Source organism: Chenopodium quinoa, unplaced genomic scaffold, assembly GCF_001683475.1.
Source record: "Chenopodium quinoa cultivar QQ74 unplaced genomic scaffold, ASM168347v1, whole genome shotgun sequence".
NCBI lineage: Eukaryota > Viridiplantae > Streptophyta > Magnoliopsida > Caryophyllales > Amaranthaceae > Chenopodium > Chenopodium quinoa.
The window spans coordinates 299171-312887 of record NW_018742684.1 but is presented as its reverse complement, the minus strand read 5'-3'; the positions used below and the strand labels follow the sequence as shown (position 1 = coordinate 312887).

At 31.0% G+C, this 13717-nt stretch overlaps 2 protein-coding genes across 2 annotated transcripts; one reads left to right on the top strand and one right to left on the bottom strand.

The window, feature by feature from the left end:
* The first annotated feature begins 1589 nt into the window (after positions 1-1589).
* On the top strand, positions 1590-5051 carry LOC110722603 (endoglucanase 20-like). Its single transcript, XM_021901868.1, has 8 exons — positions 1590-1894; positions 2421-2633; positions 2848-3048; positions 3166-3243; positions 3346-3498; positions 3809-3917; positions 4022-4188; positions 4404-5051. The coding sequence occupies exons 1-8, from the start codon at positions 1652-1654 to the stop codon at positions 4791-4793; spliced, it is 1554 nt and encodes a 517-aa protein (XP_021757560.1). The 5' UTR covers positions 1590-1651; the 3' UTR covers positions 4794-5051.
* Positions 5052-5638: 587 nt separating this feature from the next.
* On the bottom strand, positions 5639-7439 carry LOC110722558 (WRKY transcription factor 22-like). The gene is made up of 3 exons (XM_021901823.1): positions 6852-7439; positions 6633-6752; positions 5639-6198 (listed from the first exon to the last, which is right to left on the bottom strand). The coding sequence occupies exons 1-3, from the start codon at positions 7217-7219 to the stop codon at positions 5796-5798; spliced, it is 891 nt and encodes a 296-aa protein (XP_021757515.1). The 5' UTR covers positions 7220-7439; the 3' UTR covers positions 5639-5795.
* Between the last annotated feature and the right edge of the window lie 6278 nt (positions 7440-13717).

Here is a 13717-nt window from a genome sequence, read left to right as displayed (position 1 = left end):
TAATATTTATAGAAAGACGCTACTAGCCACAACTAATTTAACAGTTACTTCCATATTTATATTTTGTCGAACACGCCCTTTACCTATTTACTTAGATCATTCGTGGCTTTTGCTTAAGTGGCGATAATTTTTTTTTTCATTCTAATATTAAGTATAAATTTAACTATCTTTTGTTCATATATAGCGGATAATATAATGCTTACAAAAAATACCTCCTTTAATTAATTTTATCAACATATGTGCGCTACACCATCCTATGCTATAAACCTAGTCTTTCATATCCTCACGAAACCAGCAGAATGTAACGTGATAGTTTTCCATACAACCACATGCATTGCTGACATCTATTAGTCCTTACCTTCAACTATTCATATACAAGTATTTGAAGGAATGATTATTGAATTTTTCTACTGATATACTAAATTGTGCATACATTGTACGTAATTAATCAAGGGAGGCCGGGAAAGATAATGTATGGGCAATATTATATGCAAATGCGTCAGCAGCAAAAAATTGTTTGCTAAAAAAGAATCTTACTTTTAGAAGACCTATAATCTAATCTTACCACTTTCATTGATGAATTATTTTCCTTCACTCCAAAAAAAGCATAGGATAAACCTTTAAATTTATAATGGAGTAAAAAATAACATTTTCCATTTTTCCCATTGATCTTCAAGTTGAACGGTACATGTTAGATAGGTTAAATTTGTAGAGTATAAGATCTCAATACTTTTATTAGATTGTAATGATAGCCCTCATAATTAACAATTCTGGACTATCATGCACTTATAAGAGCACTATGCACTCATGAGTTCATAATTACAAACTAGAGTGAACACGCAATTATTTTATTGTACAATGCGAGTGCCTACTAGTAATGTATTGAAGCCTAATAATCTTTAACCAATCAAAGGCGATGGTGATCGATCGAAACACACTTCTTAAGAAAAAAACATGTATTTATAGGAATTCATAAAAATCTTTATTTTTTTAGACTTGTCAGATCGGACCATCATACCAGATCATTATTGATCACCTCTAAATTATATGTTGAACATGCCGCAATATATTTCAATATTTGTAGTAAATATGTTTACAATGTACAATTGTGCGTCATTGATAATGATCGTACTCAATTCATTGGTAATTAACTAAAAAGCATGGAGCACTATTCGCGGTACATGCATGGGAATTAAAACAGTTAATTTAAGCCAAAAAGGTCAAAAATCTAACTCAATATTCAACTTAACAATGCTTTATTAATTTTTATTCAACTATTTTGTTAGGTACATACCATACTAGCCTAATTAATAACATGTTTGATATAATATAGCGACAGATCGAGAGCAAAAATCTAAGTGTGACTTAAATAGTTTCCATTTCCCAAATCCATACGTTACGTTCACATATTTTATGACTTCATCATTTCATAATTATTTAACGACTTTGGGGTAAAACTGAAAAAGTACGTCTATCTTACATACACCTTTGAAAAATAAAATTAAAGACAAATTAATTAAATATAGACTTACATGTACGTGGTACAATCATGCATGGTATGGTCCTAGTCCTATAAATACATGATGCTAACGAAATATGGGTTTACAAGTACAATAATATAATAAACTCATTAAATTTAAGAGTTAGTTACATGGCTAAGTTAATGATGATGATGCTAATGATAATTGTGACATTCTTTTGCACCTTCTTTGGTTGTGTAGAGCTAGTTAAGGGGCAAAATGATAAGGTGTGCAATCAAGCTAATTCTAACTACAAAGATGCCTTAGGTAAAGCGATCTTATTCTTTGAAGGACAACGGTCGGGTAAGTTGCCGGCGAGCCGAAGAGTCAAGTGGAGAGGTGATTCTGCCCTAAATGATGGCAAATCTGATAATGTAAGTTATACATACATATATATTTACAAACTTGCCAGCATCATTTTTGTTGTTGTTTAGGTTGCGCTTAAATTTGTAGGATATATTCTAGTTATTATTTGTATATAAAATTGACCTTTAAAAATGATTAGTTATCGTTGAGTTATTTATATGCAAGTATAAAATAAAAATAATAAAATAAGCATAATATATATAATTGAATTTAAATTGCAAAATAGTCCACATAGTGAATGGTTAGAGTTTTAATTTTATAATACATATTATTAATACGTAGTGTTGTCACAATAAAAAATCTTGTACTTTTTATGCTCATTATCCGTACATATGAGAGGTTAAGGAATCAAACCTTAGCCCCAACATGATATCATGACATGTAGTGCCATGTCCTACACTTCAATGTACTCGTATTTGAATTGTATGTAGCTCATAAGAAACATATTTGGTAGATCTTTATAATCGTACCCTAGAAACTAATTAAATCGTACGTCCTACATTCTAATTCTTGTTTTTTCAATATAAATGGCAGGTGAACTTGGTAGGAGGATACTATGATGCAGGAGATAATGTGAAGTTTGGGTGGCCAATGTCATTTACAACAACCTTATTAAGTTGGGCAGCAATTGAGCATAACTCTGAAATTTCTTCAGCCAAACAGATTGATTACCTTCGCCAAGCCATTCGTTGGGGTTCCGATTTCATCTTAAAATCTCATACCTCGTCTACCACCCTCTACACACAGGCATGTTTGCTAATTTAATTAATTATTTAGTGTTGCAATTATTTTGAAACTTGGCGTGGGATAAAGAAGGTATATGGTGGAGTGAGCGTAGTTCCAAATTAAATTACTTAAACTTTAATTTAAATACTGCAAGCTTAAGCTGATGGTTGAAGCCCAAGAATATGTTTTATACTATATCACTTTGTAATAATTTTGAAGTGATAAATTTAAGCAGGTAGGAGATGGAGACGCAGATCATGCATGCTGGGAACGCCCAGAAGACATGGACACACCAAGAACACTCTACAAGATCACGTCTTCGTCCCCCGGAACAGAAGCCGCCGCAGATGCCTCTGCTGCCTTAGCAGCTGCATCAATTGTGTTCAAAGCCGTTGATTCCACCTATTCTTCTAAGCTTTTACAACATTCACAATCTGTAAGAAACAGCTCAAATTGCAAAAACTTATCCATTTTATAAAATATACTGCTAATAACTCGAAGTACTCGTAGTAATTAAGTTGTACACACGTACGTATGTTTGTTGGTTTTGCAGCTCTTTGACTTTGCAGACAAGTACAGAGGATCTTATTCTGCTTCTTGCCCTTTTTATTGCTCTTATTCTGGTTATCAGGTAGTTTAACTCATTAAGTATGTCTATTACATGATCCTTCGAATATATCATGCTAATTTCGACGTAACATTGATAATAGCTTGTGTAATTTAATTTGTGTAGGATGAGCTTCTATGGGCTGCAGCATGGCTCTATAAGGCAAGTGGTAACAGCAAATACTTGAACTACGTTTCGAGCAATAAAGGATGGAGTCAGGCAGTTTCGGAATTCAGTTGGGATAACAAGTATGCCGGGGTTCAAATTTTGCTAGCCAAGGTACATATATATACCAACTATCATTCAAATTGTGTACAAGATTTTCAGTCCTATACTAACCTTAAATGTTATCAAAGGCTTATTTCGTACGAAACATTAATTTAAGCCTTTTGAGTATATCTCATCATATATTATTGAATAATAAGAGATTCTAGGATTGTTGAGTTGATAACAACTTCGATCACGTTCCTCCCTAGAGGCAGAGGATGTTGACACCTTAGATAGGTGGCTGGCCTAGCACGAGGCACGTGTACGTGTGTTTGTACAAGTTCAAATTGAAAATAAACCAAGGCTCTCATTATTGTTTCAGGAATTCTTGGCAGGCAAGAGGATGCTGAGTGATTATAAAAGTAAAGCAGACTCATTCGTATGTTCGATTGTGCCTGAAAGTGGTTCTGCCCAGTTTCAAACAACGCCTGGTATGTACCAATAATAGCTGTATTTAAACTTCTATATCTTCAAATTAATATGCAAAGATGTTTGTTTGATTTGATTTGTTTCTTCTTCGATTTCTGGATATCAGGGGGACTTCTATTTGTTAGGGATGCCGCAAATTTGCAATACGTGACAAGTGCATCAATGATCATCTCAATCTATACTAAAGCTCTGAAACAGGCGAATATTTCTGGTGTCAAATGTGGCTCGGCTAATCTAGCTCTTTCGAAACTTACAGCCTTCACAAAATCACAGGTTTGCTTTCTCTTAATTATATGTGACGATAAAGGTTTTGCACAACTTTTTAGGAGATACTGTGTTCAGTTATTACATTGGTATTTAAAACTGACAAGTAATGATATATTGGTATTTGGTATATGTTGATATAGAATTTATAATAATGTGTGCTTTGACATTTAAAATACTCCGTAACAATTATTAAGGGTAACGTGGCCATCTTTTTATTGTAGGTGGATTATATTCTAGGAAATAACCCTAATAAAATGTCCTACATGGTGGGATTTGGAAGCAAGTTCCCACAACAAGTGCACCACAGAGGTGCCTCAATCCCATCCATTATGGCTCAACCAGCTAAGGTAGGTTGCAACCAGGGCTACTCGAGTTGGTACAACAGTAACAAACCGAACCCTAATGTCCACGTTGGAGCCGTCGTTGGAGGACCCGATGCAAACGATCAGTTCAAGGATGTGAGATCAGACCACACCCATTCAGAGCCCACTACTTACCTAAATGCTGCTTTTATTGGTTCAATAGCGCCTTTGCTATCCGGTGATCATTCAGCAGAATGTTTGAACTTGAGGAAGACTAATGAGACCTCAGATGTGGCCGAGACAATGTAATATACATATAATCCTATATCATTTTAAAATAATTGAATTGGGCATCAAGCATGTATAACTAGTATAGCATGCATGGATGACTGCAAAAAACATGAAAGGATATAAGCTAAGATTATTCTATTAGCATATATTGTATACATGTAACATGTTAAATTTTACAATATTAGGCATGGATGGTTGTAAAATTATTATTTATATATTCGCTTGTATACATTGTACCCATACATACATACGTACAACATATATATATGATGTTTGCTATTCATGTTTAAATAATTGCAATAATTATTCTAGTTGTTTTGTTCAAAATTGCTTCTCTTTTGTGTTAATTACTTAGTACGTAATTCCTTATATTCTTCTCATTTAGATGCTTTACTTTCTTTTTAGAAAAAAAATAAGGTCAAAGGAGAAGAATATACTTTGTATTATTTAGTTCAATAAGGGAATGTATATATATATACAGGTAACTAATACTTGGTATTTGATATATACTATACGGAGTAACTAATATGATTTGACGTTCAATTTGGGAGCATGCATTTAGATTATTCCTCAAATAAATGATTTTTTTATTGAGTGTTTGTGAATTCAATTATTTAGATTCCTCTCTTCATTTAGGTATTTTACTCATCTTATTCAAATTAATTAACTAGATGAAAGTAATTATGGCCTAGCTGGATGAACAAATTATCATAAGATTTTGATTTCTAAATGTCCGAGGACTACCCTAGCTCTAGATCCGTTCCATATTAGAATACTAATTCAACCAAAAACATAAACTAATTTTTGAAACTCGATCATAATATAAACTTTATCCCTAAAGATAAAATTTCTTGTTACACATAATTACATCTAATTAGTACAATATACATAGATGCTTACAAATGATCCAAGGGCATATATATGACTTGAGATAAAACATCATTGCATTATATTTAACCTTTGAAATAAACACACAGCTAGCTTAGATCAAAATTGAATGATTATCCAAGAAAGATTTAATCACAAACTTCCATTTTTCAATTCTTCCAAATAGTCTAACCCTGCAAAAAAATCATCTTCATGCACCCTATTTCCCATACAAACACCTTCTCCTACATAATCTGTAATGCTTCCATCATCCTCATTACCTTGCACAACTAAACCTCGGTCAATTTTAGTTGATGATTCTAAGGTTATAGTCCTCACCAAGGCATGTTGTGATTCACTTGTCGCGACAACTTTGGTTGGAGAAGAACGAATAAACCTACGAGCACAACGGCCAGCTTGAGAATGGCGACGAGTTGGATAAGGGTGTGAATGTTCTTCCATGTAGGTTATCAGGAATGATCCTGGATCACTAATGCTTTGCTCCACTTGCTTTCTTGCTAAGCACCCTCCTGTATAACTGCATCTATAGTAGCTCCTGTTTTTCCAAGGCAAACACACAATTTAGCATTAATAATTGAAGTTTTAAAAATCCAACATTTATACTTACCCTTTTTAAATTAAGACTATGCTTAGCAAATTCATTCAAAAATACAGAAAAATTAATTGATTAATCTATTCAAAAAGTTGCAACATACAAACTACATAGTATATGAGATAATTTTAAGACACTCCTAGAAGTCTTGATTTAATGTTTAGTTCTATTTTTTAATAATAATTTGAAATTAGCGTAATTTGTAAGAGAAAAGGTCCATCAACTCATCATTGAAGTTCTTTAGGCTGGATCACATGTAAAAATAATAATAAGTTGACCAACAACAAACTCAATCTTAATTAATACAAAAAGCTAGCATATTTGATTTGAATATTATGTATGTGAAAGGGTTTGATAGATAGCAATAAGTAATAAACCTTGGATATGGGGAACCCTTGATGACTTTTTCTCCATATTTTCTCCAATTCCATTTATCAGACTCAACGCGATCAGCTCCTGCTTGTTGAACCACCTTTATGATTTTATGTTTGTTTTTCCTATTTAAATACAAGAAACCATTAGAAAAAATTTAAAAGAGCGAGTAACCATGTATAGTTATTTCAAAGTCAATTGAATGGATGAAAACTCTAACAAACCTTCTTTTCGATATGGTTGCTGGAGCATGAACATATGAGACACCGGTTGCCTTCTCCTTTGGCTCGCGTGTAGGACTACTAGTGTACACATCAAAGTTCATCAACACGGAACTATCAACAATGTTATTTGGAGACTTAGATGAAATACTATGATTAAGTGGCTCGAGCTCTTCATTGAAGATGAGCATCGTGTTCTCTTGACCACCTTGATTGTCATCGAGGCCTAATAATAACGATTCAAACCAAGCATCATAACAAGGTGACATGTTCATGGTGTTACTACTAGTAGTGCTGACCGAACCATCACCTTTGATAATAGCTTGTAAACTCCATTCATTAGCTTTATCTAAACTAAACTCATTCATCATATTTGGAAATTTTTACAACAATTTTTTCATTAATATCTAATATTGGACTTTTGTGATGAGAAATAATATTGGATTAGATTGGACCAACTTTCTTTTATCTATTTATGTAGAAATATAGTTGAGGAAATAAATTGTGGCTTTTAAAGAAATGGGAATTTGGAAGTAATAACCGAATTATTTGAATATTGATTATAATAATTGGTTGACTTGTCAAAATTGTCAAAGAGTTTGATTTTTGTTTGTTTTTTTTAATAATAACAACGTAATATTTGAATGTATGACTTTGTGTTTGCTTTGTGTCGTTTGTCGTCCCATGGCTATGTCATAATGTGGCGACCGTACAGTCCGCAATTTGTGCTAATTATTCACTAGATTAATTCAAGCTAATTATTTACTAGATTGATTCAAGCTTAATTACCCTAGTCGCTTGTGAGATCTGAGGAGCATGCAAGTCAAATATTCGATATACATCTGATAAATTAGTTGGATTTTGATTACTAAGGTCTAAAGTCACTCTACTACTTCACATATTCTTATATGTAACTAGCCACATGGTGTGACCACTTTATATAATCATATATAAGAGTATAAGACAATTAATTAAGTAATATGGGGTTACGTTGATGAGCAAATGGAGTTACCTAATGTATGTAGGTTACTTAAATGAGAAAAAGGGGATACTCTCTTAAATAAGTGGAACTATTCTTTTATTTTTTTTTAAAATAAAAGAATAGAGGTTACTTGAATGAACGAGTGTGGTTTACTCTGAAAAATCAACATTTGATTAGAACTCAATTTTGCTAACGTTCTCATCATTTAAAAAGAAAAAAAAGAGGGCGAATCAACAGAGTACTGCATCTCGATCGACTTCGACAAAGTGAGGAATTTCCAATCGCAACGTTCATGTTACTGTCGTTACGATTGTGGGAGGATTATTACGATATAGGATATCGAAAATTATATATGTGATATATTTTCCGTAGATATGATTAGAAAAATAATATATAATTAGTATTATTATTTATATTAAAGATAATATTTAGTAAATATTTAGGATATATGGTTATGGTAGATATCTTTTAGGAAGATTGTTTCCAATCTTATGATTTTAGGTTTTGTATATTGATGAATAATAAGCAATACAAGCCATTCTATTCTCTATTTCCTCCTAATTTGTCATAAACTAATACAAGTAATGATTTGTTGAATAAGTGACAATGTGACACTAGAGGGTAATTAAATGCCAACAATCAATTTATTTATAAGTTGGTAGTTAAGGAATTTGTAAGTTTGATGAGAATGATTGCTCTCAAACTCTCACTACTTATAAGTTATGATAACTTTAAAAGTGGGATTGAGTGTTAGACTTTTAGGTTCTGTTCGGCAAAACTAGCTGTAGCTGTTGGCTATTAGTTTTTGAGTAGCTTTGAGCTGTAGAGGTAGCTGTGAGCTGTCAAGTAGTAGCTGTTAGAGGTCAGCTGTGTAAGGTAGCGGTTCATACTATGAGTGTTCGGTAAAAGTAGGGATTGAAACTATAAAATACAGTCATTATTATTATTATTATTATGACGTGTTATGTATCAAATGTTTGATTATTTTAAATATTACATGTATAATACATATTGCTAATAACTAACCAGTATAAAAAATAAGATAGAAAAAAAATATTCCTCAAAAAATGAAAGGAAAAAAAAAAGAAAAAAAGATATGAATAGAAAATTTTGATATTATGGTTGACTGAAACAAATAAGACTGAGCCAAAAAGATAAAAGCATAAAAAAAAAAAAAAAGAAGAGTTCATTAAAAAAAAAAGGTTGAACGCTACTTTACAATTTCAAAAGCTATCTTTTCTAACTTTCAACAACAGGTACTTAAAAGCTACCTCTACCTCTAACAGCTACTTAAAACACTACTTCACCAAACACTAATATTAATTTAAGGTAGTGTTTTAACTAGGTCTAAAAGCTAACAACTACGTTAAAAGCTAATGCGAAACAGGCCCTTAGTAATATATGATCAACAAGATAATTAGATAATTTTTTTATAATATTACTTTCATTAATACATACTGGTGTTATAATTTAAGATAATATATTATTTTCAACTTAAAAAGTATAGGTGTCAATTTAATTATAGGGTGGATATGAGAGTGAGGAATAGCTCAAGTGGTTAGAGCATCCCTCCCGATTTTTGGAGGTCCTGAACATAAGACAATATGTTGCCCAATATAACTAACATCTTAATGAATTCAGTAAATCGGAACAGGCCCTAAAGATACCTCATTGAATATTCCATTTAGCATGTCAGGCTACCAATTAAAATACAATTAAAATGTCATTATCTCATTGAATATTCCATTTAGCATGTCAGGCTACCAAATACAATGAAATTTGGCTCCATAATCTCATAGTATGATATGTATACCGGATTACCTCATAATTTTACTCATGATAATCTTTTTATTTTAAATTGAGATGAAGAATCATACTAAATCAGCACCTTCCACACCGTTAAGCCAGCTTAGTTCCACAAATCAACACTTAAGAATAGAAGAAGGGCCTGATTGCCTGAGGTAAGGGAATCTCTCTATTTCCAAACAAATACTTTGCTCTTTCATTATCATTATATTCTACTTGAGAGTAGACTAGCAAAAGAAGTTTTTTCTAAAAGAAACTCTCTCAATTATTCTAGCTTGTCAAACAAGTTGGAGTTATTTAAAAATGGTTACCCCAATACTACTTGTACATAGTTTCTCCCTGAAGTAAAGTCAATATGGTCAGACAATGTTGGCGCTTCTCTATAGTGCAACTTGCACGTAGAGTGCTACATGCTTAGTCGGTAACCGTGTTGAAAACTTTTGATTTACAATCCAAAATTGGCCAATAATTGCAAGAGAATAGACCAAAAAAAAAAAAAGGCAATATACCAAATAGTACAAAAAGAAAACAAACAAAATAGGGTCAAAAAGAATCAAGGACCAAACCCCATTGTCACGGCCAATATGACTAACATAGTAACATATACTAGCATCTAGAATCCTACTTGAGGGATGACTTGATGAGTGATTAGTGAGCTTAATCTTTTGTAAAAAAAAAAAAAAAAAAAAAAGCTTAATCTCACATAACCTATCATAAGAATATAATGGCTATTTGATTTGGATAACTTGATTGAAGTGTAATACTTGATATTGTATTCGGTTTTAGGAGCATGTAATTCAGATTTAAGCGGATTTAGGTTGACGTAAAGGCGACACTACTCCACTATTATTAAAAAAAAATGTCAAAGTAAACATCTAAATCTATTGTGTCTTATTTTCAGGGCCATCTTATACATTTTTGAGGTAAGGCCATGTTCTAATCTTAAAAATTGGACCCTAATAAAAATAAATAAATAAATAAATAAATAAATAAAATTAAGAGAATACTATTAAAATTATTGTTATTATATTTACCAAATGAAGTACCAAAAAACAATAATTTAATGCTTTAAATTTTTCCATTGATCTCAACCTTAAGAAAATCAGAAAGAAAGAAATATTGTATACAATTAGTTTGCTTGCTTGGTGAATTGGAGTGGTGACTTTTCTTTTTCCAAACAATCCAAAAGCATTGAGAAATATTTCAATTCAAGGATTGAAAAAAAAATAAAGATATAAAGATTTAAAACAAATAAGGGAATGAGAAAATGATAGATCTTCAGTATAGTAGCAAATTGATTGAGAATAATTTGGTGAGAGTATTTGTGTTTTGGGTGTTTTTACCCTACCACGTGAACCTCTTAGAGCGTGATATGTGTCACTCCAAGAAGGTCTCTAAATGAACCAATTAGAGTACGACACATGGCAGGAAGATATCCCATCAGGAATTGGCGGTCTTCAAGACCCAATTCCCGAGACCGCCGCATGCAAAACAATGCAGCCCATGTTCCTAGGTCATCAAACCCTAAGACAAGGGCACAAACTTGTAGGATCCTATAAATAGGGGGATTCCCCCATTATTAGGGCAATGTTCAATCATTACATCATTTATTACTCTCAAAAACAAAGAGACACCTGATCTCGAAATGCGAGAGGATATTTACTTTTCCGCATCTTTTTACTCCGAACCTCGACTAACTTGATCGTCGGAGGCGAAATTCTGTCCAACCAGAGTTTCCGTTGTTTTGCATGTACAGAAGGCTCGGAATCCAGTTTTGGTGACGTAACTCTCCCGAGGGACATAGAAAACCCCGAAACAAAATTTTCTTTAAAATAAGATCTATTTATAATATATTTAATTACAAACTTTTATATGTAGCTGGCCAAACTGTGTCACTAACTATTACAAGAATTACTTCGTTAGTGCTACAGGTCGAGGGGTTACTTGGTTAGTGTTATAGTGGTTATTACTCAAGTAGTGTTATAAATAGGGGCTACTTAGTAAGCGTTAGAGGTTATTACTTAGTTTGTATTACAAGGATTAATCAATTAGTTTTAAAGGGGTTACTTTGTCCAACGAAATGGTGTGGCTAGCCGCATAGAAAATGCATTGTAATTTAGTTTATTTTTAAAAATATTAGAGAATCGAAAAAAAAAATTAATAGGTAAAAATAATTTTAGTTCGGTAAAAATACTTTCAGTTTAGTGAAAATAATTAAAGTTCAATAAAAATAATTTCAAGGTCAATAATAACATAGATATCTATTTACAAATAAAACTACAAAAAGTACTTTCATGTATAAATTAAGTCATATGATACCGTATGCCTAAATATCCTACATTATTAAAGTGAATTATTTGATTGTATTTAGTAAAAATGTTATCTTAAAATTTTATCAACCATCTTGGCATCGCCTGGAAACAAAACTAGTATTGTACATAGTCAATCGCGTATTTAAAATAGAAAATTCCCTGTTTCTCAAATTGTAAAACGAAATTTGTTTCTCATGGTGACATTTACGTGAATAAATCAATAACTTTTTCATTATTGTAGGTTCCACAATTAAATAAAGTTGTTGGTTTATTTACAAAAATATCATGCGTTAAACAAATTTTCTTTAAAATATATGTTTGACAAATAAGCTCTTTTATAATAAATTCATTATAATATTTATGTAAATTTACTTATACAGTGTTTATTGAAATATAATTATTAAATATTTCCGTGCATATATAATATGGAATCTAACCTACCTTTGTTAAATATTATGTGCAACTTTGGGGTATCATTTGTGAGATATAAAATATTCCAAAGTTGCACATAATATTTAACGAAGGTAGCACTTGTTACAAATTTTGTGTTGGGAATATTACAAATTACTACGTAGTTTGTTTTCCTGTGCCATGCATGTTTACATAATAATAAGACTTGTAAATCATAAAATTAAAGTTAGTTAGTTTAAATGGAATGAGTTATATAATATTTTTTGTAAAAATAATTTGATTTCATTTAATGTCTACCTTAAAACACTTTTTAATATACTTTTTTTAATATAAATTATTGTAACTTTTCATCATCATGTTATTTTTTGAGGGAAAAAAATGAAAAAAAAAAAAATTTGGAGAAATTTTTTTTTGTTGTTAATTCAAACACTTGTACTTATCAAAAGTTCATAGTAACAAACCTTTTATTTTTATTAATTATCAAAAGTGTTTTATTTTCTTCATGATTATTTTTATTTTTATTAATTGGGTATTGCTTTAAATTGGTAATTATCTTCATGATTTAAAAGATAATTACCAATTTAAAGCAATACCCAATTATACTGTAACAAACTTTTTTTTAAAACATAACAAAAAAATGTAAAAAAAAAAATAAAAAAATAATCTTTTAATAATTTACTAGTTTTGTGCCCCGTGCGATGTCCGGGTTGTTTATTGAATTTTAAAATAAATTTTTGATCTTTATATGATTTGCTAGATTGTGAAGTATATCATTTTTACCGATTAGTATATATTATAAATGTATGTTTTACGCTTTGAACTACTTCTTTTGTCCAAAAGTTATTATGATACAAAAAATAATTTATTTGACAATTTTTAAAAATTATAATCTAATAATTTTTTTAATAAAATTATAATTGAATTTGTACATTTGAAATATTGGTATATTATCGAAAATAAACTAATTTTATCCTAAAATTATATCCAAATAGAATTCTAAATTAACTTTTTTATCTTATGAGGTCTATTTAAATCTATCCAACATGGCGCAACATTTGGCGAAAAGTTAGAACGCAAAATGTCACTGCCTCGTGACCTAGCTAAAATTTTAGCTTATATATTAATTATATGATCGATGTATGATGATTGTGTGAAACAAACCTTTTTTTTAGGGAAATTCTCAATGGTAACCCCCAACTTTTGCTACGAACCAATGGTAACCTCCCCTTTTTTTTTATTATACAAAATGACCTTAGTTAAAAATTTCATCTCACTCATAACCTAATTTCATTAAATATTAACTATAGTTAGATTTATATTTAAAAAAAAAAGAAAAATTAAAAAAATTAACCTTAAAC

Coding starts and splice junctions, on each gene's coding strand:
- LOC110722558 (XM_021901823.1), bottom strand. CDS start 7,219: ATGATGAATGAGTTTAGTTTAGATAAAGCTAATGAATGGAGTTTACAA. Junction 6,753..6,851: donor GCAACCATATCGAAAAGAAG/GTTTGTTAGAGT, acceptor GTATTTAAATAG/GAAAAACAAACATAAAATCA. Junction 6,199..6,632: donor AAGGGTTCCCCATATCCAAG/GTTTATTACTTA, acceptor TTGGAAAAACAG/GAGCTACTATAGATGCAGTT.
- LOC110722603 (XM_021901868.1), top strand. CDS start 1,652: ATGGCTAAGTTAATGATGATGATGCTAATGATAATTGTGACATTCTTT. Junction 3,049..3,165: donor TTTTACAACATTCACAATCT/GTAAGAAACAGC, acceptor TTGGTTTTGCAG/CTCTTTGACTTTGCAGACAA. Junction 4,189..4,403: donor CAGCCTTCACAAAATCACAG/GTTTGCTTTCTC, acceptor TTTTTATTGTAG/GTGGATTATATTCTAGGAAA.